Source organism: Gymnoscopelus braueri (assembly GCF_963280865.1).
Source record: "Gymnoscopelus braueri genome assembly, chromosome: 7".
In the NCBI taxonomy this organism is placed as follows: Eukaryota; Metazoa; Chordata; class Actinopteri; order Myctophiformes; family Myctophidae; genus Gymnoscopelus; species Gymnoscopelus braueri.
In genome coordinates, this window is record NC_137608.1 from 28,173,425 (window position 1) to 28,198,686 (window position 25,262).

The 25,262-nt window shown below is 42.1% G+C and overlaps 1 protein-coding gene across 5 annotated transcripts in view; it reads right to left on the bottom strand.

Annotated features, from left to right (window-relative positions):
* Positions 1 to 11,524: 11,524 nt before the first annotated feature.
* Positions 11,525 to 25,262, bottom strand: part of agtpbp1 (ATP/GTP binding carboxypeptidase 1) — a 42,634-nt gene continuing 28,896 nt past the window's right edge. For 3 of the 5 annotated variants that reach the window (XM_080433316.1, XM_080433318.1, XM_080433320.1), the window contains 5 exons: positions 23,605 to 23,734; positions 23,314 to 23,445; positions 22,003 to 22,179; positions 20,072 to 20,232; positions 11,525 to 14,782 (listed from right to left, as the gene is read on the bottom strand). In XM_080433316.1, coding sequence (XP_080289442.1) covers positions 14,599 to 14,782; positions 20,072 to 20,232; positions 22,003 to 22,179; positions 23,314 to 23,445; positions 23,605 to 23,734 — 784 coding nt within the window. In that variant the 3' untranslated portion in view covers positions 11,525 to 14,598. The remainder of the gene's footprint in view (positions 14,783 to 20,071; positions 20,233 to 22,002; positions 22,180 to 23,313; positions 23,446 to 23,604; positions 23,735 to 25,262) is intronic. The other 2 variants (XM_080433317.1, XM_080433319.1) reach the window with 2 other exon arrangements.

Below are 25,262 nucleotides of genomic sequence, written 5' to 3' on the forward strand. Positions count from 1 at the left end.
AGGGTCAGCTTTTGTTTGTACGCGACTAATCGGGGTCATGTTGACATCACGCCTGTCCTCTTCCTCTGCACCTCTCTGAAACGGTGTGGCATCAAATCATGAATTTTTCAGGGGAGAGGTGCTTCACCGGCTGGACGGGCTCGTCTCCTGTGGGCTCATACATTTTTAACAGGGACAACCAGACTGGACAAAATGCCACAGACTTAAGGCAGAGGTACAGGGGGGCGGCTGACCTGGTATTTGTTAAAAAACAAAACATGTACTCACTGCTTTAACAGTTTAAATCTGTGTTTTTCAAACGGTTGGCAGACCAAGGGAGCTAAAGGTCAATATAAACAATAGTGGGAAGCAACTCCAAGTAATACCTTCAAGCTACAAGCAAGAAAGAGAAAAAGACAGATAAGCCATTCCATAGAAATAAAAGTACAGAATAGACATTTCCATTCATACCAACACTGTGCTTTCTGTGGGGGGCCTCTGTCACACATTTGTTTGAAATGAAGACACAATGGTTATGTTAATCTTAGCAATAAGCATATCATCAGAAGGTGGCTGTAATATCTATAGTACCCACACAGCTATTAATACTATAGCACCTATTCAATATGTACAAGCGGAAAACGTGTTATCAGCTTGCCTGGCATTGCCAAATTTACTGCACTGACAATATGTGGCTTTGTAATGTGTCGATCAGTGTGTTACTTTTTCGATACGCAGAATTGGCTGGGTTATTGCATGTGTGAAGTAGGCTCTCTCCTTGTCCCTCCCCTCTTCCCCCTCCCACTCTCCCTCCCTCCATCCCTCCCACTCTCTCTCCCTTCCTCCCCCTCTTTCACTGTCTAAGCTCTGGTCTGATGTCACCTCCCTTTCTCCCTTTAGGGAGGGGGGTAAGGGTCCGATCCTTACGGGTCCATTTGGTTTACATTCGTACAATCTCAGATTTCAATGAACACTCAGGATTATTATTATTTTTTACTGTGTAAGCATTCTACATCTGACATTGATGCTGTTGTTGATACGTAATGTAGAACTGTGAGAAATCCTCAGATGGAGATAAATAGATAGGAGCTACAGGGTAGGACAGATTACTCATGTAAACTCACTCACACACTGGGGCTGCACCGTTGGGCCATGAGGAGCTCCACTGAAGCACTTTCCATCGCTGAAAGTCACCTCAGTGTTTATTCAGAGTCTCAGAGTTACGAATGGCTACATTAACACTGAGGATTTTTACTGTGTAGTTACAATTTCAAATGTAGGTATTTAGCAGAGGCTCTTATCCAGAGGTAAATGATCAAATACATATAGAATGCAGAGAGAGCCGTGTGGTACCAGGTAAACCATGAAGCTATGCATCTGTAACAATATGTTATAAGTCAGTGGTTCTCAACCTGTGGGTCGGGACCCCCAGGGGGGGTCCCCACATGATTTTTGGGTGGTCCCCAGGTGACATTGAAGTCAATTTAAGGACTTTTAAGACCAAAAAAAAAAGAGAAAAAAAAGGAAAAATATCATTATTGCATCAAAAGTAACAAACTATACTATAAAAACTGGTGAAACTGACAAAAACAAAAAACTGTATTCAAGGCATTCATGGGGTGAGTAATTTTTTGGATGCAGTATTCCTTTAAAAGCTCTCCAAACCTCATTCCTGTCTTTCACGTCTCCTCATCCGATCCACTGCGCTCGTCTCCTTTCTTCTCGTCTTCCCTCTCCTCTGTTCCTCCCCCCTCCCCCCTTCTTCTGGCCTGTCCCTCTTTCTGTTCCTTTCCTCCCTCCTCACCTTCCCTTCCCATATCTCTGCTATTAAAACAACTAAATTATTAATCCTGCAGTGATAATCAATCAATAACACTCTTTCTTAGAGGGTTAGACCGCTTAATAATTGACTAATCCACCCGAGACCTCTGCCCTCTTGTGTGTTTGTGTATGCATGCGTGTGTATGTGTGTGTGTGTGTGTGTGTGTGTGTGTGTGTGTGTGTGTGTGTGTGTGTGTGTGTGTGTGTGTGTGTGTGTGTGTGTGTGTGTGTGTGTGTGTGCGTGCATGAGTGTGTGAGTGTGTGTATACTCTGTGTGTGCGTGCGTGCGTGCGCTTGTGCATGTGTGTGCATGCGCGCGTGTGTGTGTGTGTGTGTGTGTGTGTGTGTGTGTGTGTGTGTGTGTGTGTGTGTGTGTGTGTGTGTGTGTGTGTGTGTGTGTGTGTGTGTGTGTGTGTGTGTGTGTGTGTGTGTGTGTGTGTGCGCACGGGCGGGCGTGTCTTTGGAGTATGTGTGTGACTGTGCGTGGCTGAGGGTCACGCAGGTGCATTCGCATTAAAAAGTACCAGTGTCTTTCTTAGACCGAGGTGATCATTACTGACGTAAACTGGCTCTGATTAAGATAATGAACAGCTAATTAACCTCTTAACTTTAAATTAGAGAGTCTAGAAATGCCAGCCTTGGTTGTGATTAGAGTGACACAGGTGCCAAAGGATACATGAACACATTATTGCCTGCTGCCATTTGAAAGCAAGAGCTTGCTGAAATGAATTGGTATACTTTCTCCTTACCTACACAAAATGGATCATGTTTCTACATACATATCTGCACCTATAACCTAACTGTTAGGAGCAGTGGGCAGATACAATACAATGAGCAACACTGAACAGGGAGCAGTTAAAGGTTCAGAGTCTTGCTCAAGGACACTTTGACATGGTGCTGGAAGAAGAAGCTGGGATAGAGGCTGGAATCTAGTGGTCCCCGCAACTGCTTTACCTCCTGCCGCACTCAGACACTATCTCAACAACTGTAATAAAGTCATGAAAAGATAATTGCATATTTATTTATTTTTACTTTTTTTTAATAATAAACAGGTCAGCCTGGAAGTTGGAGGTGTGAATGAGGTCATAGAATGGTCTTTTTTTTTAGTTGCTTTTACCGGTCATTAGTAGAATTTCAATAGTAGATATAGAATAGAAGAAGAATAGAGATCAACACATGGCTTGATGTTTTGCTATTCTGACAAGACGCCGTGAAGCTATATACGTAGCACAGTCAGGATACTGTAAATTTGAAGGCTATTGTGGAGGCATTGAATTGGTAGCTAAAGAACTTTTGTTTGTATATGGATTCACAAATTGCCAAAAGCGCTGTAGTTGGACAAATTAAGTTATTACCTGGTAGCAGTGTACTGTAGTTATTTTTAATATGTAGGCTACAGTAATAAGACATTTGTGAAGTAAGTAAGTAATGTGAAGTAAATGGAACCCGCAAAAATGACCATACACTTGGTATCCTGGCATCGGGTTCACTTTCCACATTTTTACGTACTTAAGGTGCTCACTGTATACCTCCTGAGCTATTCCAGATTCCGCAAAGGATTACATTTGGAACATTTTGAAGTACTTGTTTTTTTTTACATTTCCAGTCTAAACTGTGGAGAGCGCAGTCCCTTTGAGCGAGGAATACACCCCCTCATCCATCTCTCCACTCTGCATCAATAGCAGCCCTCCTGTCAATAGCAACGGCCCAATACCGGCTGCCTGTCTCAATCCTTAAATTACCTCCTAAATCTCGTAGGAGGGCCAGACAGACGCTTCCCTTTGCTGATGGGATTGGAAGCCACCTATTACCTTGACATGTGGCTAAGCAATCACTCAGTTCAACTCAGAGGTCATGCTGGAGTTCACATAGTTAAGACTTAAGCGGATAAGAGATGTTTAGATAGACAGGCAGAAGGTGATTTGTGAATGATGAGAGGGCATGACAAGACATTAATACAAAGCATGACATGAAAAAAAAAATCTCTCTCTTCTTAGGCAAACGGGGGGTTAAACTATGCTTTACAGCAGTGATTCCTAATCTTTTTAATTTCACGGACCCCCAGTTTGATATGCATTAGGCCACAGACCCCCATTTGATATCTTTTTTTTTTTTATGATTAGTCTCTGGGATCCCACAGAGATAAAACACTGTACAATCTTCAGTGTTGATTTCACTCTGAGACCCATGCATTTCTTCATTTGTACACTCACAGATTTACAGACCCTAGGGTCCATTTGGTTCCTAACTATCAATCATTTAGCTGGGGACCCCACGGTGGGGACCACTACTTTACAGCACCTACAGTCGCATTAAATCTATCCAAATTAAACACTGTAAATAGGTACGTTATGGTGTGTCAATTCATTTGCTAAGACATATTACCTGTCTGTTTGTTTTAGTAAATTATCTTAAAGGGCCAATTTAACTGGTAGGTTATTACATGCATGTTGCAGTAGGCTACCTGTAACCACTCCCCAACCTCGTGTAAACCTTTTTTCTGACTCTCTATTTACCAGACTATACATTTTGTTTCAAAACGTCTCTTTTGATTGATTGGTCGGGTCATGGATGTTAAGACCTTGAGTAAACCTGTGTCTGTCACCTGTCACACATCTATACTCCCAACAGTCCACCGCTGTCCCTCACCGGTCCTCCCTATACACTCCCTTCACTCAACATTTGTCAGTCAGTCAACAATCTAGTCTGTCACTGTCCCTTACTGATGCGCTGTAAGAGACGAGAGGAGAGGGGGGGGGGGGCAGGGGGGGATGTGAAGTGACACAAAGTTTGTCCAAATTCCAATAATACAAAATAGAAACGTTTTTGTTTTGTGTCAACATGAAGCATAATTAGGTCAATGCAAAATTTACAATGTGAGAAAGACAAACAGAGAGACAGTGATGGGCAGAGAGAACGACCCTGTTCTAAGTTCTATAGCAGACATGCTTTAACTTGCATGTTTACTGTACTCCTGAGACTGTGTGCGTGCATGTGTGTGTGTGTGTCTTTCTGCATGCATGCATGTATACCATTGCATCTCTCACTGCTACTTTAACTCTCTCTCTTACTCTGTGCACTGTAGAGTGCTGGTAGCATTCTGTCTCCACACTGGCGTCTTGCACATTAACGTATTGGCTTGTCGTGTTCGTGCGCGCGCGGCATCTAGCAGCCTTGTCTTAACCTGAAGGTTACGGCTCCTAACTCGCTGGCGTCCAACTCAGCCATTGCCGACGTCCCTGAGTCTACTTGGTCTGGGCTCTGACTGGATGCTGACACAGTACTGTTAGACCCCCCCCTGTATATATTATTACATATATACAGTATTTCTTTCTACTTGATTTGTTTGATGACACAGACTATACACCCCCACCCCTTATGTTCACCACACACTCTCTTTTCTTCCTGATGTTTCGTCTCAGTCCAGTTGTAAGTACTGTACGCCTACTTTGGGGTGTCAAGGAAGGAACCCTTGTGGTTCCTTGAGTTTGAGAAGCACTGGACTAGGGGATTGAATCCTCTGCGGTGTCTGTTTTGTGCAAAACTTCAATAAACAAAGTTTAAAAAAAAAAGGTTTCCTATTAATTGCTGCCGCTGTGAAGCCTACTTTTAAAGGAATAGTTCACCCAAAAAATGCCTTATTTTCTATCAATTACACACCCCATGAAGCCTTGAATTCATGGAGATGTTTTGTTTTTTGTCGCATTCCTAAGCCAATAATTTGATGACCGTGTGTTTATCCGGTAGGAGACACAAAGAGTCTCCTTTGTGTCTCCTACCGGATACATTAGCCGGTAGGAGACTGTAATCAAATTATTGGCTTAGGAATGCGACAAAAACTAAAACATGTACATGAATTCGAGGCTTCATGGGGTGTGTAATTGATAGAAAATAAATAATATTTTGGGTGAACTACTCCTTTAACGCAGCAATACGTTGCAACGAGACATGTATAATAAATCCTGGGGATATCTGTTAGCACTGCAGTGATAGACAAGCAGATAGCCGCTACTTGATGGTAGAGAGTTATTGAATGTGTGCATCAGCATGTCTCCTTCATCCATCTCCAGAGAACTGACTGCAGGGGAAATAAACGTACTTCCTGTTTCCTGCTTTGTTTGGCCAATGATAACCTGATACACTCTGGAGAATGAGATGAGGTGTGTGCGTGTGCGAGTGCGTGTGCGTGTGCGTGTGCGTGAATGTGTGTGTGTGTGTGTGTGTGTGTGTGTGTGTGTGTGTGTGTGGGGGGGGGGGGGGGGGGATGGAGATGGTAGGAGAGACAGCAGAAAGTGATAAAGACGGCGACACAAGGACAGGGGAATACAGATTCCTCTTCTGACTCAAAACAAATTTATACTAGGCACACGACCGTGTCTCTTGCTGACAAGAACTTATCTTCAAGCTAACAATGACTCATAAAACACAGTTGTTCTATAAAGGAACATAAAGAGGATCATTCAGGTATGTATGAAGTCCAGATGTATGAAGTAAGAGGGACTGAGTGTCTGAGAGAGAGAGAGAGAGAGAGAGAGAGAGAGAGAGAGAGAGAGAGAGAGAGAGAGAGAGAGAGAGAGACTGGAAACGTGTTTTAACAAGGCCACTCAAATGTTTTTAGGACATAAAAGTTTTTCAAGTGGATTTCTGGGAGTCATCTCCAGCTTCTTTACTTCACTGGTGAGAGTCAATTATAAAGACATTATTTCTGGACAGAATGCTTTGGGTCGATGTGATGTCTCATTATTTTGTCCCTGGGTTTGGTTGGGTTGTGATCCTCACATCTCTCTGTCTCCCACAGCTGAGGACACAGCGCCATTCTCTATTCAACTCTTTTAATTGGTCTCAAGAACTCTGCCTCATTTGCATATGCATGCAAAGAGGCCATCTCATTGGTGGAGAGGTGGGAATTGAGGGAGAGAGCGAGAGAGAGGGTTTTATGAAGAAAGGCTAACGTTAAAAGCAAGAATGACTGAGAAAATGAGAGAATAACAGACGGGGATGTAAGTGCTTCTAGAAAAATCACTCTCTCTGGTAACCATAGCAACGAGAGGTGCAAGTTGGATCTGCTCCCTACATAACCAATTATGCCGGTGTGTGTGTGTGTGTGTGTGTGTGTGTGTGTGTGTGTGTGTGTGTGTGTGTGTGTGTGTGTGTGTGTGTGTGTGTGTGTGTGTGTGTGTGCGCGTGTGCGTGTGCGTGTGTGTGTGTGTGTGTGTGTGAGCGTGCTCACATGTATATAGGCCTATTCATAGACTAAAGAGAAATTGGGGACATGTGATCCTCCATGTGTTGTGAGCTATTTGCAGTGAATTCTCCTTGGATGTGGTAACATGTGTGTGGCTGTCAGTGTATAACAGTGTATATATGTACATATATCACTTTTCACAAACTGCTGTTGTACAAACAACAGTCCCCTTAATCACTGTACAGTACAGTACATGCATTTAAGCACAAATGGACCCTGCCGTCATTATTGTTTTTAGACTGTTTAAAAACAAGACTTAACCCTAACCCCAGTATTTGGTTTGGCATTACATGCAGATGTGTGGGAAATTTGTTGGTGGGATATTAAGTGGTCCCAGTCATATTTGTTTGACAAGGTGGCACACTTGTGACCTGCGTTCATGTGTCTCAGTCTCAAATGTTTCACTTCATGAATTTTGTTTCTTATGAAGATTGCCTAGCAATAATTTCTCTCTCACTCTCTCTCTCACTGATCGTTCAGTAAACAAAGGTTAATACTGCTGTTTAGAATCTGACATAAGGAACTGAGGTCAACGGTAAAGCTTTTCATATGAAATGCTTTGGTAAGCTGCTCGCTGCACTTAGGTCTTTTCAGACAGGCCCATAGTAATTCATTTTCGACGAGAGGTGAGTAAGCAGGTCCCGTCTGTCGTGAGCCCACAGATGTTTGCGGGATACAGAATCAAAGGCTTTGGCAAAATCAATGAACGCTATTCCTTGAGGTCTACTCTTCGCCTTATGACACATTTTCATAAGGCTGTTGAGAATCGTTGTATTTTCTGTATAAAATACCCAGTATAAATCCCCGCTGTATGGGATTAATCAGCCTTTTCAAGAATCTTGGAGAGGAGCCTCATAACCGTTGATACGATTATAATCGGTCTCCAATTATTAACGTCTGACAACCAGTGTTGCCATGTCCGCTTATTATAAGCAACTTTGGGCTTGTTTTTCTGTAAAGTTGCTTGTAAATATTGGTAGTTGTGAGTTGCTTTTTTTGGGCTCGTTTCTAAAGTGTAGTTGCTTATTTGGGCTTGCTTCCAAATGTTTTAATTATCATTTAAACCAGTGGTTGTCAAATATCTTCATGTCATGGACCCCCCAAATTAATACGTATTTGTCCCTAAAACCCCATCTGAACATGTTTTGTGCCAGGGAGAGCCCCTTACCAGATTTGTGTTCAAAAATCTTCCTAATATTCCACTTTTTATTTTATTCTAAATAGCAAACGTTCACAACGCGTATCGGCTATTTTCAAATAGCTGATGTAGGCTATACAGTATTAGGTTTAAAGTGCTCATGTGGCCTATAGTCGCTTCTTGTTTTCCTAGACCTGGTTTCTTATTTCTCTCACAAAATCTGGCTACACTGCTGACAACTTTGCCTCTGAAGAGGGGACAAGACCAGGAAGCCACTATGCCAAGGTCCTCACATTGGCCAGGGTGTCATAGGGAAGAGACAGACAGATGTCCCTGTGTTAGCTGATCTAACCGCTGAGGTGGTGGTTCTCAAACGTTTTAATGTCAAGGACCCCAAAATGTATATATGTATTTGCCCGCGGACCCCCATCTGAAAATATTCTGTGCCAGGGACCCCCATACAAGATTTGTGTTAAGAAACAAAATATCCAAATAATTCAAAAATCGTCAAGATTCTTAAAAAGAAAAGGCTGTTGTAAATATAGGGCTAAAGTGGTTAAACTGATGTCGATACTATATTGAGTAATTTAGCTGGGGACCCCCTGGAACCTCCTCAAGGACCCATGGGTGTCCCCGGACCCCAATTTGACTGCTACAGTATATGGGGTGCAGAAGTGGATCATGTCCTGAAGGTAACGGGGTCCCATGCCCTGACTATATTCATGTAGTCACCACCACATGCTGAACATACTGTAAATCCAAAATGCTATAACTGCCTGTTGAAAAGTGAAGACCAGACCAGCGAAATGTTCTTACTTAATACTTACTTAATTTGATCATTCTTCTATTCTTTTCTATTTAGTTTCTCACAAAAACAGCAGTACGTACACACGCACACACACACACACACACACGCACACGCACGCACATTTCATCCTTGTGCTGCTGTGACATGCAGCCTGTACACACAGCTCTTTGTCAGGCCCTTCTTTGTGGCCTTGTACCTTTTCAGGGGAGCCTTTCTCTCTCTCAGTGGGACCACCAGTGAGTTGGACAAGTAGCCAAGTGGGACTCTGGCATAATTTGCCACACTATTAAAGTCGCCCACAGAGCACAGAGTGCACTTAGACTACAGAAATAGGAGACTTTAGTCAGTGTGAAACTGGAGACCGGGCATGGTGCCTGCATGACTGTGAATGAGTGAGTGAGTGAGTGAGTGAGAGAGAGGGGGGGAGAGATTCTAATTAGGGGTCCCTAATCAACTTGGGCACCCTACAGAAATGACTGAATACCCTTCATCCACCCTGCAACGCACGTGCGCCCACGCACGCACACACACACACACCCACACTTTCTCTCTCTGCCAGAGCAGTAATTGGTGGGTGGTGGTGGGATGGTGGTGGTCTTTTGTCCGCTGTCCTTCAGCTTGCTTTGATTGACAGGACGGACAGGAAGTGAGGGCATGAGGCTTAGAGAAACTAAAAGAGCTTTTTCTGTTTACATGCTGGCCTTGCTCAGATTAGCATTCTCCTCCACCTCTCCTCTCTCCCTCTCCTTTCAGCCTGCATTCTCTCTCCTCTTTTAGTTTCCTCACTTTCATCTACAGCTGCAACTGTCCATTATTTTCTTAACGACTATTCTAGCGATTACTTAATTTTTCCCAACTATAATATGCCCAAAATAGGGGCAGATATTAATAGAGTATTTTAAATCAATTAGTTTGATTAACTGTTGCACCCCTACTTCCATATTCTTCTGCCATCATTCTGACCTTTTTTCTTTCTTTCTTACCCATTCACTTTTAGCTTCCTACACCACTTGTCTCGTGCACTCGTTATCCAGCCTCGCCTCCTTGGCTCATGGTGCACATTTTACTTTCATAATGTTACAGTGCTAGGCTACACAAAAATACATATACAGTACATGGTATAAATAGTTTAGCTCTCTGAAATATACAGGAAATAAGCCCCACTGAACGACAACACTGGCTCTACAAGTTTTGCTGTACAGCCTGTGTTAATAATTCCATGTGTTATCCCCGGGTGTGTATGCTTTTGAGGCCATAACAGTACGTGTCAGTACTTTATAGAAACTCAGCATCAAACTCAGGAAGCGACGGCATTAACTGAGCTACTGCTAAGTCGTCCCTGGACAAGATTAAATATTGTTTTACTTTTGGTAGAACAGCAGAGCCTTAAGGGACCGTTGCCATTACTTGATGGGGTGTGAGACAAAAAAATACAATCATTTCCCAGTCCCTGAGATAAAACAGAGAGCTACTACAGTAAGCAGTGCTTTAAAGGGGTTGATTGAGGACAGAGCAAAATCATGTCTGATTTCTTTAAGCACCTCCGCTCTCAATTAAAATCGAGCTGGATTTACAGATGAGGAATATTTCATTAGTTTTCACCCTTTGAGTTGCACTCAGACGTCTGTACCGTGACAGCTGTCTAAAGGGGAAACATTCCCTTCAAACTGCCTCTTTCCACAAAGGAGGAAACAGAGAATTAAGTAAACACAATTAGCCTGTGTTAATCCATCCCAGGGTCTATGACTCTAATCTTGGATGTTCAATATGTTCATGTTCTGGCTCCATCCCCTCACAAAACAACCATTTGGCATTATGTCCATGGATGAAAACCGATCGGCACTTGCAGTCAGAGAAATTGTTTCATGTCTATGGTTGCAGTTAGCAGTGGCTCCAGTACCATTTCACACCTGTAGTCAAGTGACTGGTGATCTTTAGAAAGGAAACTGTGATATATTTTAAAACAGCGTCCTTCAGCAGTGATATGGCAGCAAAATTACATCCATGGTCAAATTTGGCCACTATCTATCTATGCACACAAGCTATGTAATCTGCCATAAGGCTGCATTTGAGGTACAGGAATGTCACTTTGTTGTATAATGGTGTCCGTGCCAAAAGTAGCAAACCTATTTAGATAATATTCACTGTTTTGGGTGGCTTTTCATTTTACAGTACAATACTTTTTAAGTGAACATTTTACCTCTGTTAAAGAGCGCACACACACACACACACCCTTTTGCAATGTATAATTTAGGCATTTAGCAAACGCTTGTCAAGAGCGACTCACAAGGCACAAGGTCGGAGGAAGTGCCATGAATGTTTGTCAAACAGGGTAAGTGGTTAAGGAACTACATACATACACAGTAAAGTAACTAGAAGAGCAAGTAAGCAACATACCTATGATCTACCTATCTGAATAAGATACCTACAGTAGCATTTATCTAAATAAAATACCTATACAAATAGTATTCCTAGCATCTATCTACTGTAAATAAATGTACAGGGCAGCGAAGAAGGAATAAAGGAAGACAGGTTTTAGTTTTCAAGTAGCCATTTTATTCCCTAAGTTTGAACATTAAGCTTCAAATTATGTGTCACAATCAACTTAAATGGTTTTGCGATTTTAGCTTGCCTCCCCCCGAAACAAAACAAAACAAAAAAGTAAATAAAAAACAATAAATCACAGTTTTAGCTGCCCAGCATTATGGCGGACATAAAACTCTCTATCAACAACATACTGTAACAGTCTCTCGTATCGTCGCTGTCAGGTGGAAACCTTGTACGTCTAAAGCTTTTACTGTTCAGGACATGGGGAAAAAAAAGAACCTGTGTTCCTATTTAGTCACAAGCTCTAGTAAGTCTTTTCATTGGTTCAATATTTATATAAAATTCACAGACACACTTAACCACTTTCACATTCACTTAAAAAAACAAATGGAAAAAATGTAGATCTACAAGCTCAGTATGCGTGCGACGCGTTGTGAGCTTATAGATCGGCTATGCTTTCTACTTTTGTGTGACACTGTAGTATAATGAAGTTGGCCATTCATTTATGAAAAAAACAACAAAAATGTTAAAGTTGAAATATGGAGATACAAGGTTTCTGCCCGACAGCAACGATATCACACATAGATATCAGACACATACAAAGACGATTAACCACATGAACCCTGGCGTCCTTATTCTGGGGCAAGCATTCGGCAAAAATAGAAGATCTACAAGCTCAAAATGCGTCGCAACCCGGTGTGAGTTTGCAGATGCACTATTTTTGGATAGGATTTTTGGTGTAGAGGGGAAAGAAGGAGGGGACCTACAGTAGTACAGGACCGTGGGCGACTCCGGTCAACAAAGTATATAGGGTTTAAGTGGTTAAGAGACACACATTTAACATCGACACACACTCATTTGTAACCTGGACGATGAGTCACACACACACACACACACACACACACACACTCATAAATTAGAAAATAAAAACAACTTATAACAGCCATGCGCAAATTGTAAAAATATGGTATAGTCTGTTTTTTTTGTTTTACTAACCATATTAACTATGAAAGAAAAAATACAACAATTTTCAGCTACATTTGACTCTCAATAAAGCACCATTCTTTCAATCATATTGTACTATTGACTGTTATACATTGGTGTCTCACGTGCAAATCCACAAAGCCTACACACAGACTGGACAAAAAAAAAGTTCCAGTACGATTTAACGTATAAACATCAGCTTTGGGCTGAGCCCTCAGAGCTTTGGAACCTTGTGAGGTGATGTAAGGTGAAGCGTTTGCAAAAAATGACTTATTCACAAACTTCAAGTCATGTTTATTCTTTTTTTTTTATCTCCATTGTTCCGCTTCTTTGTTTTATGTGTACAGCATATTCACAGTGCAAAAGCGTTCTCTGCTTTTGCAGCTCATGCTGTTTGTACATTACGGCTATAATTGCTTGGTCTTACTTTGCAATAATTGTCTATCGTTCGGAAAAAGTGACCAGCGTGTGCAAATATCGTACATTCAACCCTCACCACCAAGGTTACCAAATGTCAATTTAAGCAGACACAGTTCAAGACACTCAACAACAACAAAAACTTTCTCTGTGTGAGCTTGTGTTGTGTGAGTGTGGGTACACTATAACTTACTGTATGTGCACTTCATGTGTTGTAACATATGACATTTTGTCTTGTTAAAGACGTGAACATTCTATAGTAGTTAAATAATGTCTCACGATTAGATAAGCAAGGCAAATAGGCCATGGACTACAGTGATCCATGGTGTACCAGGGTCTGGGGGGGAGGGGAGGGGACGGACGAAGGGGTACCGGAAGTAAGGTGTAAAGTCTAGCATACTTTATCTGGGGCCGGGGTCTAGTTGGGACAGCTGGCATCACGCTAAAATCAAACTGTAGCTAAAATAACTCTCCTCCCATCTTTAAAATGACCTTGCCACAACACCTATTGTACCTAGCTCTAAATAAACCTAGAGGTGTGCATAACCCTCTGTGGATATATTTGTGGACAGCATGACATACTGTACAGACAGACAAGCAAACAAATAGTCTCATAATAGCTTTGTGTTGCGGCTCAACAGATAATGACTTTCTGGATTATAATCTTTGCCACAGGGTTGTCGGTTCATCCCAAGAATCCAACCTCGACACCATTGCCTTGCCATGTAACAGACGAGGAGGGAGAGAAGGAGAAGAGAAAGAACTAAAGAGGAATGAAAGTAAAGGAAAGAAGGAAGTAAGGAGGGAACGTTAAAAACCATCAAATGGGTGGAATGAAATTACAAGAATAGCTTGAGCAGTGTTAAAAAGGTGAGAGGAAGTAAAATAAATAAGGAGGCAGGTTGGTGTTCCAGTTCCCTGCAATGAACATTGCTTTTCTTTTTTAAAGACTACATTAGAACAAGTAAGCAGAGTCTGAAACTGAGGAAACTTAAAACAGACCCCTAGTTATTGGATACATGGGCCCATGCACCTGAAATGTAAGGTAGTTTGAATAAAACACTTGGTACTGTAGCTACTCCAGTCTAGAAGGTCAGCAAGGGGTTCAAGTTAAGGAATGACCAACTGGAGACCTTGGCATTGGTAAGTTAAGTGTGGCTCAGAGGCTATACAGTAATGGTGTCTAAAGAAGACCAGGGTTAGTTGTCAGGGGTTGAAGTTCATGGTTTGGTGCTTGAACCTGGGTGAATAATTCATTAAAATCCTTTACATATAGAACATCACGTATTACATCTCTTTGAGTGATTTCGTTTGTACTCCCAAGAGCAGTCTGGTTGGCTCCACTGTGCTAGCTGAGATCAACCAATCCCATAGAAGACCTCCCTGAACCCATTAGCATTAGGGACCACTAGTGATAAAGCCCAGGTCAAACTAGTGCTTAGTATAGCTATAATACTGATAACCTGTAGGGCCTGTGGAAAAGAGCAGGGTGGGGAATCTAACCATTTTATCCACCGGCCACTATGACAGGTTGGCTCCCAAGATTCACCGGCCATTTTACCAACGTCATCTCAAAAGACAACTTTGTTTTATCCCAAAAAGCCATCCATTTGACTGGTGTCCGTTTCCCACCTTGCTCCAGGGGTACAGGTGTTCGTGTCAGTCCCTGTGGTTGGTCTCGGAGTCGGACAGATGGCCAAGGTGAACGGGGGTGTCCTGGAGCTCGTGGCCGGGGTCGTTTTCGGGGTCGCCCTCGTCGTCGTTGCTCTCGGCACTGTAGTCCACCTCCTCCAGGAAGGAGGGCTCGTCCTCGTCCATCACGTAGGTGGTGGGGCTGCTGCTGCTACGGAATGACAAATTACACGGTCAGCAGAAACTACACGCAGAGGTCTTCTACGTTTTTCAGGCCAAGGACCCCTTAGCTGAGAGAGAGATGAAGCAGCGACCGCCACTACATTGTTTACAATTGTGTTGCAGATCAAAAATGTTCATAGATTTCATAGATAGCTTCATTGACAATCATCAGTGTTGTGTAAATGTCAGTTTTTTTTCTCCATTTCAGACATTTAACCACTTAAACCTTCAATACTTAGTACTTGATTTGCTCCTTTTCCCCCCCACACCAAACCGCTTTGCCTAAAATAGCAGATCACACAAAGATTTGGCGGACCCCCTATAGTAGCTCTGAGGACCCCCTAGGGGTCCCGGACCCCCTATTGAACACCCCTGAACTACAGTATGATACTGTACATGACATGAGCTTATGGTGCAAACTGGAAACATTGCAGCTGTCAAACGAAAATGCTGCATGGATCATGAATGGAGAATCAAGAGGGGTTTATTTGTCTCTCACTCGTACAGGTTAAAGAAGCAAAATGTTGGTGGGACAATACAGCATAACAAGATAAAAATACAAATAATAATTAAGGTGTTAATTATCATAAAGTGCTAAAGTTCTCTAGGTACTTGCACCATTAAAGTCAAGTATAATGCAAAACAAGAAGTTGTAGTTAAATAATTGTGTAGGGAAAATGTTTTTAATGTTTTTATACTGCAATATATTATGTGCTATGAGTCATGTGTTATGAGTCAGCGAATTTATGTCAGTTTTTGTTTAAGTGAGCTCATTAAGACATATTCCAATCAATCATGTTGACTCTTGATAAAGAAATATGCACGGCGAATTTAAACCATCCGCACTGAAATATAAGACAATCACAGATGATAAAGGCCTTCAGATCTAACCAAATAACACTTTAATATTGCTAACAAATGATGCCTGTGCGCCGTCACTGACGCACTTGGTTTCCTTCCCAGTGCGTCTTAATGGTTAAATGGTTACTGTGTTCTTTGAGGTTTTAGTGGCTTTAGTGGGTTTTTAATGGTGTTAATGGTCTGAAATGTGATCCCTGGGAGACAGTCGATCAGAGGGGCTCAGACGTTGACCTCCCACCCCTCCCTCCTCCTCCATGGACCCTCTCTCTCACATAGACACACACACATACAATATACCTAAGTGGATTATCATGGAGTGGTGTGTGTGTGTGTGTGTGTGTGGGGCTAGAGAAATATTGTGATGGAGTACGGTACGTATGTGCACAGTAGATGTGAAGCAACGCATGAGTATGCGTGCGTGCGTGTGCACACACACACACACACACACACACACACACACACACAGTCCAATAATGGCCTGTAATGGTTGAGGCTTTGTTACTCTGCTCTACTAGGATCTCACCATTTGTTCTCTCGGAACAGCGTTGTCTGCATCTACATGCACACACCACACAGTACAAAACATACCATACTATGCTCACATGTAATTATGTGTTGTCTGTTTGTTCCTGATTTTGTCAACTCACACACTCACACAAGGACAAACGCACGCACACACGTGCATGCATGTGCGGTGTGTGCGTGTACACACACACACACACACACACACACACACACACACACACACATACACTAGCACTCATGCACCTATTCAGACATGCAATCACCTCCACTCTTAAACAGATACAATTGTGCATCCAGCCAGGCCAATGCACACACAAGTACTGTAAACAGATAACCAGGTAAAATTGTGCGCACGTGCACACGCGCGCACACACACATCATCTCCACCCTCTCCTCCCACTCCAATGATATCATTGTTATGATGACCTATTAAATGATAAGTGGTACAGCATCAAACCCTGTGCATAAAAAGCCCATAAACCTGGGATGAGAGAGCAGACGATCCCAGAGGACACAAATGCAAATAACACTCGCGCAGCACAATCGCCAAAACCCCAAAACACTTTGTGTGTCCCCCAATGAGTGGATGCATAAATGATAAATGAATAACTCAATATGAGAGGAGAGAGTAGGTTGGGAGAAGCCAGAGACTTGAGTATTAAGTGGTTGAGTGTACTAAAGGCTTCCCACATCAACCACTCTCATGAAATCTTGCGTGGAGGGGAGATCACAGAGGATTTGAGACAGAAGTGTAGATAACCTATGTGGTTAGAGACCCGGGTTCAGTGCGGTTGCTTTGTGGTGTTGGACTGAAGTGTGTTTACATTTACAGGTATGTGCACCACAAGCACATAAACTGATAAAGGGGACCTAGGTGAAACACATAACATGGCCTGAGTAAACACAATCTAGCTTGTATGCAAGCCAACAATGAATAAACACTTTTAAAAGTAGCTACTTATACTTATAAAATATTGTGTCACCTAGGTCCCCTTTATTAGTGATGCACGTGTGCTGTATTTCCTATCACGCTGAGGAAAGCATTCTGCTGAAACGCGTTTGTGTGTTGTGTGCCCGACGTTCCTACTCAAATAAAAAGTACATGAAGGACACTTTTGTGAGTGCTGGCGTTGCTTCTGCTTTTAACCCATTAAAACAAGGAAAGCATTTGTGTAATTTTAGATTTCTTTGGCAATTCAAAAATAGTAGATATACAAGCTCATAGCACAAATACATCTGCTTTTTTTGGAAATAATTGTGAAAATGTGTGCAAATCTTTGAATATGTATTTTCAAATGTTTTATTTTTAACTAATTTTTAACTAATTTTTTTGCTTCTGGAGGTCCCTGGAACAAAATATTTTGAGATGGGGGTCCGTGGACAAATACATATAGTTTTTGGGGGTCCTTGACATGAAAAAGTTCGAGCACTGATATAACAACATAAGTTTTTCAGAAAAAATACATTTTTAGAATCCTGGTACATTCTGTCTGTCTGTAACAGAACTGTTCCACTGTGCTGCAAGAATTCCACTGACGAGGTTTAAGAAGTTAGCCAGCAGAGCACTGATGTGTCAAGGTCAAAACAACCCACCAGGAATGCTCATTAAATCTCCCCTCGCTCACTTCCCCAAGATAAACACACATCAGAATGAAATTGATGGCTCTAGCCCCAACTTGACCTCTGTGTCCGTACACGATCTACTTCCTGAAATCCTACAGTTCAGGCTGGGGTTCCCAAACCTTTCCATGCCAAGGACACCCAAATAGCCATAACCTCTGGCTGCGGCACCCTGCTGTGAAATGGCTTTAAAAAAGAAAGGAAACAGAAAATAGTGGAAATAGCCGATTGGCAGGTTGGCTATTTTTGCAATATCATTTTGACAATAATGATATTTCCAAAATAGAGTAGAAATAATTAATATATATTAAATATATTGAAATATCAATTATTATTGATATTAATATCATATTTATAAAGCATGTTCTGCTCTGCACATCTTTTCCTGACTGTGAATTGGTATATTGTTTTCCCCCCATGCTATACCATGACTTTTCACCACTTACACAGGTAACAAACTGTTGAAGTGTTCATTTAACTCAGAGTGTACAAATATAACCAATTGGACCTGGTTACATTTGTACATTCTCTGAGTTACAAATAGATAAATTAACACTGAGGATTTTTTAAATTCTGGAGAATAGTTCCAAATAGATAGATTAATTGTTGTGCTATGATTCGGGACCACTGTCTCTGTGACTTACTGTAACTGTATGAAGACAATTTACTGGTTTGTCTGCCTGTATATTAAAATCAGTTGTGTCTCCCGTCTCGCCATTACCACGAAATGTGTAACTGTAGAAGGTTTATCAGAAAATACAATTAATCATCCCCATTTCCTGCCTCATTTCACAGTTCCCACCATCTTCATCACATATCATCATCATCAATCAGATGTTTTGAAGGAGCTCATTGTCGTACTGTAAATGGTTACATGCAGCTTCTCAAATGTTGTTTGAGTAGTAGGTCCACAGGAGAGATAGAGATAGAGAGAGAGAGAGTCACATTCACACATCAAGGTATCAGCACCAGACGTCTAGATGTCTGGTGATACGAAGAAAATAGTCAATAGCTTTTTCTTTTAACCACATTAACCCTATCGTCCCTATTTTGGGGTGAACATTCACAGAGAATATCCGATCTACAAGCTCACAAAGCGCTGCAATGCGACACGTTGATCCAAATATTGAGTGAACAGAACGATACACATAAGTCCCATAAGGATATATGAACACTGAATTTGCTGTTTTTAAATGTCAGTGCCCAGTGGCGAGAGCCAATGACACTTCTACTATTGATTTAGTTCTCTGCATCTAGTCCCTCTGAGATCAATTTCTCTACATCCAATAGCTGTTTTGTGGTTTATTTGTGTGGTGCCAGTGTCCTAGCTACCAACGCACACAACCCAATGTGAGGACCACATTCTGTGTGTACAGTCAGGGTTCCCACGCATTTTTAACAATGAATTTTCCATAACTTTTCCAAAGTATTTTACCCAGGACTTTATGTCCAGGACTATAAAAATCATGTGATGCAATAATGAGGCTCTACACATGTGATGCAAAGACAAAGACAGACTCAAGCAAAGGTGTCACGTGACAAAAATAACAGATCTACAAGCTAACATTAACTTGTTGATCTATTCTTTTTGTCACGTGACGTCCTGCATACATTAGGCCACATATTTCACGTAATGCTATGTTTTGGGACGAGTTTTTATGACCAAAATCAATAGCCAAAAGCTATGTAAATTATATTTTCCAAAACATTTGATTAATGCCAAACTTTTTCCAGGCCTGGAAAACAGTTTCAAAATATTTCCATGAATTTCATGACCGTGGGACAGTGCATGAAGCAATATTACAGGAGGATGTGCTCTACCCTCATTATTGGGACCACAGTGATGTGGTCAGTAATGAGGTGCTTGCACCGAGTTCCGTAAACATCACTGAAGTGGAAATAATGACGGTAAAGCACACTCTCTCATGTAATATTGTGATTGCACAATAAACCGTGTAATCAAAATGTATTTATGTTGTGGGGCAATTTGCTAAAAAACAACAACAACTAAATGTTTTGCCAGTGTTATCCCAGTTTATCTGGAAATACATGGGGCCTGGCTGAGACTACACCCTGTTGGGTCAACCAACCAATTTGAGATTGTGATTTTACAAACTGAATATATAACACACATAGCTGTGCTGTATTTCTTAACACGCTGAGGAAGGCATGTGTGTGTGTGTGTGTGTGTGTGTGTGTGTGTGTGTGTGTGTGTGTGTGTGTGTGTGTGTGTGTGTGTGTGTGTGTGTGTGTGTGTGAGAGTGTGTCTAACCTGACTACTTTACAGCGTGACTCTATAAGGTCGCTCTCCACATCCAGAAGGTGTTGGTGGCTGCGGATTCCCAGGGGAGAGGTCAACCTTTTCAGCCTGAGCAAGGCTACACAAAACTGGGCTCCCATCTCCTCTAGCTCCCTGGTGCCAATCTGGAGACCCTGGGAGTTGAATAAACATTGTCACATATTAGGATAAAGTTATTATATAAATGCAGTTGAGTAGGGGTGGTTCCTGCTCCAATGGACACAACTGCTTGTGCTCGAGGGCAGAGTTAGGCCAGGAGGGCGACCTCTGTTGCTGCATTAGTGAATCCTACAGGTTGATTAGGGTGCCTGTTCAACAGCGAGAACTGGGTCAGATAGCAAGTTCCTCTGCATTTGTTAAGGCCTCACTGTCAGGCGAAAAGTTGCAGTTGACAACATGTGTATTGTATGAGAGGAGACACGTACTCATCTGCACTCTCCCACGTGACCAACTGCATGGGTTTGAAGTGACAGGGACTACACGTGTGTGGAGAAAATTGGGAATTTGCATAACGACTACATTGGGAGAAAAGGGAAAGAAGATTCTAAAAAGAAAACATGCAGTTGAGTAAATATTATTTCTTCTGGTTAACTGATACCCTCAACAAGAAGATGTAAGGGTTTCCACAGGTGCACTGGAGTGTAATGACAGGAGCAGGATTCTTATGTCCATCTTCAAACATCCCAATTCCCAACACTGGGACGCGACTTGCTGTGCTATGTTTTTGATGTGGAAACATTATGGTAAAGCTCATTCCCAGGACACACACATGTACACACGCACACATCCCTTAGCCTCTCAACACTCTACTCTTCAATCACACATGGACTTTCTCTAACCCCACAAACCTTTCACGTTTCCTTTCTCCTCAGAGCGGGGCTAAGACGGAACATTGAAACTTGGCCTGGCTGAAGGGAAACAGCCAGGCCACTGGGCATTAGTTCCTACACATCTGGACAAATACTCAAGTGCAAATCAATAGAGGGGGATAATCGGCGCCAAACTGGCAACTCAAGACTGCCCCTGGGCTCGGCGGATGTTGACATTGGCCACCCCCAGTGGTAGCGAAAGGAGGGTCAGTAGTGAGGAATGTACAAAACAAAAGAGAGGGATGGAAAGGGAGAGGAAAATAAGAATTGATGGCTATTATACAGAAGAGTACAATGGAGAAATAAAGAAAGGATAGGTGGATGAGACGAAGGGAGGGAGAAAGAGAGGTAGGGGACGATAGCAAACAAGGGAAGAATAGAGAAAGAGCGAGAAGAGAGGGAGAGAAGAAGGGAAGGGATGATAGAGGGTGTTTTCATATAAGGAAAACCAGAGTAAAAGAAAGAACACAAGGTGAGAGTGTGACGCCACCTGGTGGACATTGTCAGAAACATACAGTAGTAGAGCAGCATAGTCTCTCCCTCTATCCATAACCACAGCCATACACATACTGTAATTAGGGCTGTCAGGATTATGACATTTTACTTGACGATTAATTGTCAGACAAATAATTGCGATTAACGATTTAATTGTGTTTCTGTCGAAGGAACATTATGAATGAAAATGACATTTCTGTTTGGCTTTTAGCCTGCGTAAACAAAAGATGCACAGGGCAGATATGACAATTAACACATATTTAATTACTTTATACTTAAAAGTAAACATTAATAGTGGAAATAGCCGATATACAAGCTGAAAACACGTTGCATCGAGACGCATTTTGGGCTTGTAGATTTGCTATTTACACTATTTTGAATCTTTTTGAAAATATATGAACATTTTGAACATCGAAATGATTATGACGATTACGCAAAAAAATATTGCGATTATCTCATAATAATTTTGATTATGTAATAATTGTGACAGGCCTACACATAATGCATACTGTATACACACGCACGCACACACACCCTTACCTTATATCTGCCCTGATCACAGCCACAAAGCGTGCTCTCCATGGTGTAACTGCGTTGTACTCCGATCTCCCTCCATACCACCACACGAGCTGTGGACTCCTTGGAGCGCTCCACCACAAAACTACAGCTGGACATGCTGAAGGCTGGAGCTGTCTGGGACAGGATCTTAGGCAGGGTCTGAGAAAGAGACACACATGTTCCATTTGTATGTACACACGCATGTAGATTTTTAAAACTTTTATAATGCAAGTCCATGGGGCTCGGATCGGGCTGGAACCTTGCCCAAATTTGGAGTCATACGTCATAGATGATCTGACATCACAGGCTGGCCACATGATGAAGTCTGAGATCATCATTGTAGTCACGCATTTAAAGCCATTTAGAATATGCATAACCCAAACCTGAATGTTCTCAAACGTTATCGAAATAATGCAATTATGTAAAACAATGTAATTATCTACATAACGTAACGATCTAATTAAGTACTCAATCCCTTATGTTCTCTGTATGAAAGACGGCAAACAGAGTACGTGACCAGAATGAGATCACTTGTGAAGCAGAATTACATCTCCCAAAGGACTACCAATGGGACTGATCTCCCTACTAACACGATTTGATACAATTAAATACAATACAATACATAATCAGGTAGTAACAACTCCCATCAATATTCACGGGCTTGGTCAACCTAATTTTAACTTCAAGTATGAGGAGGACAATCACTCTGTCTGATAATATTTCCACTGGCTGCAGTGATACAGCAGCAATCTGTTCTGATGCAATACAATACGAGCAGAATTCAATAAAGCAGGTTTCATTAAGTTAAATGCCATTAATATTCATTGGTGTGAGCGCAGTGATCCCAAACAAAAGGGTAGATTGAGTGAGTGCTGGGAGGTGGATGTGTGTTATGTCGCTGTCGGGTGGAAACCTTGTAGGACCCAAAACTGTTACATTTCAGGAATTGGAAAAAGAACCTGTGTTCCAACGGCTCCAATGTAGTTATTGTTTAATCAAAAGCTCTTGTCAATACTTTTCATTAGTTAAATATTTCTAAGGCCCAGAGACAGACTTAACCACTTTCAACCAGGCGTCTCTATGTTGGGCATGTTTTTATAGGTGAAATTTTCCCCAAAAAGTAAAAGAAATTAGCAAAAATAGCTATAAGTTTGTAAGCAGTCGATCGGCTATTCTCGCTACTTTTGCGCGACACTGTCCTACACTGAAAGTATAAAATAGGTTATTCATTTATTTAAAAAAAAGAAAGGTTTCTGCCCAACAGCGACGATTTGTTTGTGCACGTTGGATCACCCTGTATCCCAGGTCTTCTTGCAGGTCGCAGGACGTGGCACTGATATTGGACTGCCAGACTGTCTCCTTCACACTACAGCCATACATGAACACATTCTTCTTGCGCGAGTGGCCATGGTAGTCGCAGAACACCTGCACACACACACACACACACACACACACACACACACACACACACACACACACACACACACACACACAAGGATGTGAACAGTTTTTTTGCGTCACACTAAGGCACACAAGGCATAAAATAGGGGCTTAAGTGGTTAAGGTAATGGATTGTATCAGTACCAGTGGCGCCCTCTGTATGTGTGCGAGGTACTGCAGCAGGCTCTTGGTGTGGTAGATGGTGGGGTGGATTTCTGGACTGGGGTTCTGCCACTGGCGATTCAAATCCTCTCCGCTCAAAGAACAGCGATGACTGGAGGGGGAGAATAGGAGAGGAGAGCGGAGAAAAAGAAGAAGGGCAAAGGGATGGGGGATGGAAAAGTAGTATGAGGTTAAAGGGCCATTTCACCCCTGGATGTCTTTTAATGAAGTTTAGGAGTCAAGAAACAAGATCCTGGGTTTTTTTTGTGAATAATCGGTGTTTTTAGATATCTAGTAATCTTCGCATTCTTCGTGACGTTATTTACGTCATGAGAGATATGTCTCATTCCTTTCCGCACTACATGTCTCGGCGCGTCTCAGTCAGACCAGCTCCAAAGAAAGCCCCAATGGTGTGTCCGTTCAACCTTCTTTCCCCACTCGGCCACTCCCATTAGCTGTGGCCAGCGGGCAACCCCCCTTGCAGAGTGAGGCATTACTTTACCTGAGTTATCTTCTTTTTTTTTTTTACTAAATTTTTATCCCGCGATTTTTGTAACCCGTTTTTTTTCACCCGGTGCCAATTTCCTAAGTGATCCTGGGCACTACACCAGCCCTACACCAGTATTACACCTGTCACCCCACAGTAGGGAGGCCAGGGCCGAGCTCATGCTTCCTTCAGGCATGAGAGCCAACTGACCTTCTTGTCACCTGACAGGGGGGAGTTTCCCTGGTTGGACGTAGCGCGTGGAAGGAACACGTTATTCCAACCAGTTCCCTTCCCCTCCATCAGGCGAGTTATCTTCTTATAGTTGTACTTGAATGTTGACATGAAATAATAATCCTGTGTAGTGTTTCATAAGCGCAAGCTTGAAAAAAAAAATACAGCGTGGAGTGGCAGCGCTGGTAAACAAACACCGTCACGAAAGGCTAGGATCATAATACCAAGGATGTGACAGTGATGTCAATACTATGCGACACGGAAGTGAAACTGCATAAAGATACTAAGGATTTGCAGGGATATGACATCACTAACGAATCCTTGGACATATATGTAACTAGTTGAACGTGTGCGAGGACAGCCAGTGTTGCCAGATATTGTGAGAGAAATAAGCAGCCAGGTCTATGAAAACAAGCCCAAAAGAAAAATAACTATGCCAAGAGCACTTTACCTAGACATGGGATATTATATATTTGAAAATTGCTGATCTACAAGCTCACAACGCTTCGCAACCCATTGTGAGCTTGTAGATCTGCTATTTACAAAAAAATCTTGAGGGGGAAAAAGTCAAAAATGTGGATTTTTTTTTTTTTTTTGCAAAATATATTATTTGCTTTTCAAAATGTGGAATATTTTTGACACATATTTGTTAGGGGCTCCCTGCCACAAATTATAATTTCAGATGGGGGTCTGTGGAAAAATACATGAACATGTTTGAGAACCACTGCTTTAAACAGCAATCAAAACATTTGGAAACAAGCCCAAATATCAACTACATTTTAGAAAGAAGCCGCTTATAATAAGCAGACATGGCAACACTGGCATGCTGTTTGGATGTTATTGTTGGAGATCACACCCACATGCCACCTCCCCTGCCACAAGGAGGTGCAGTGCACCAAAGCATTATGGTCATTGTAGTAAT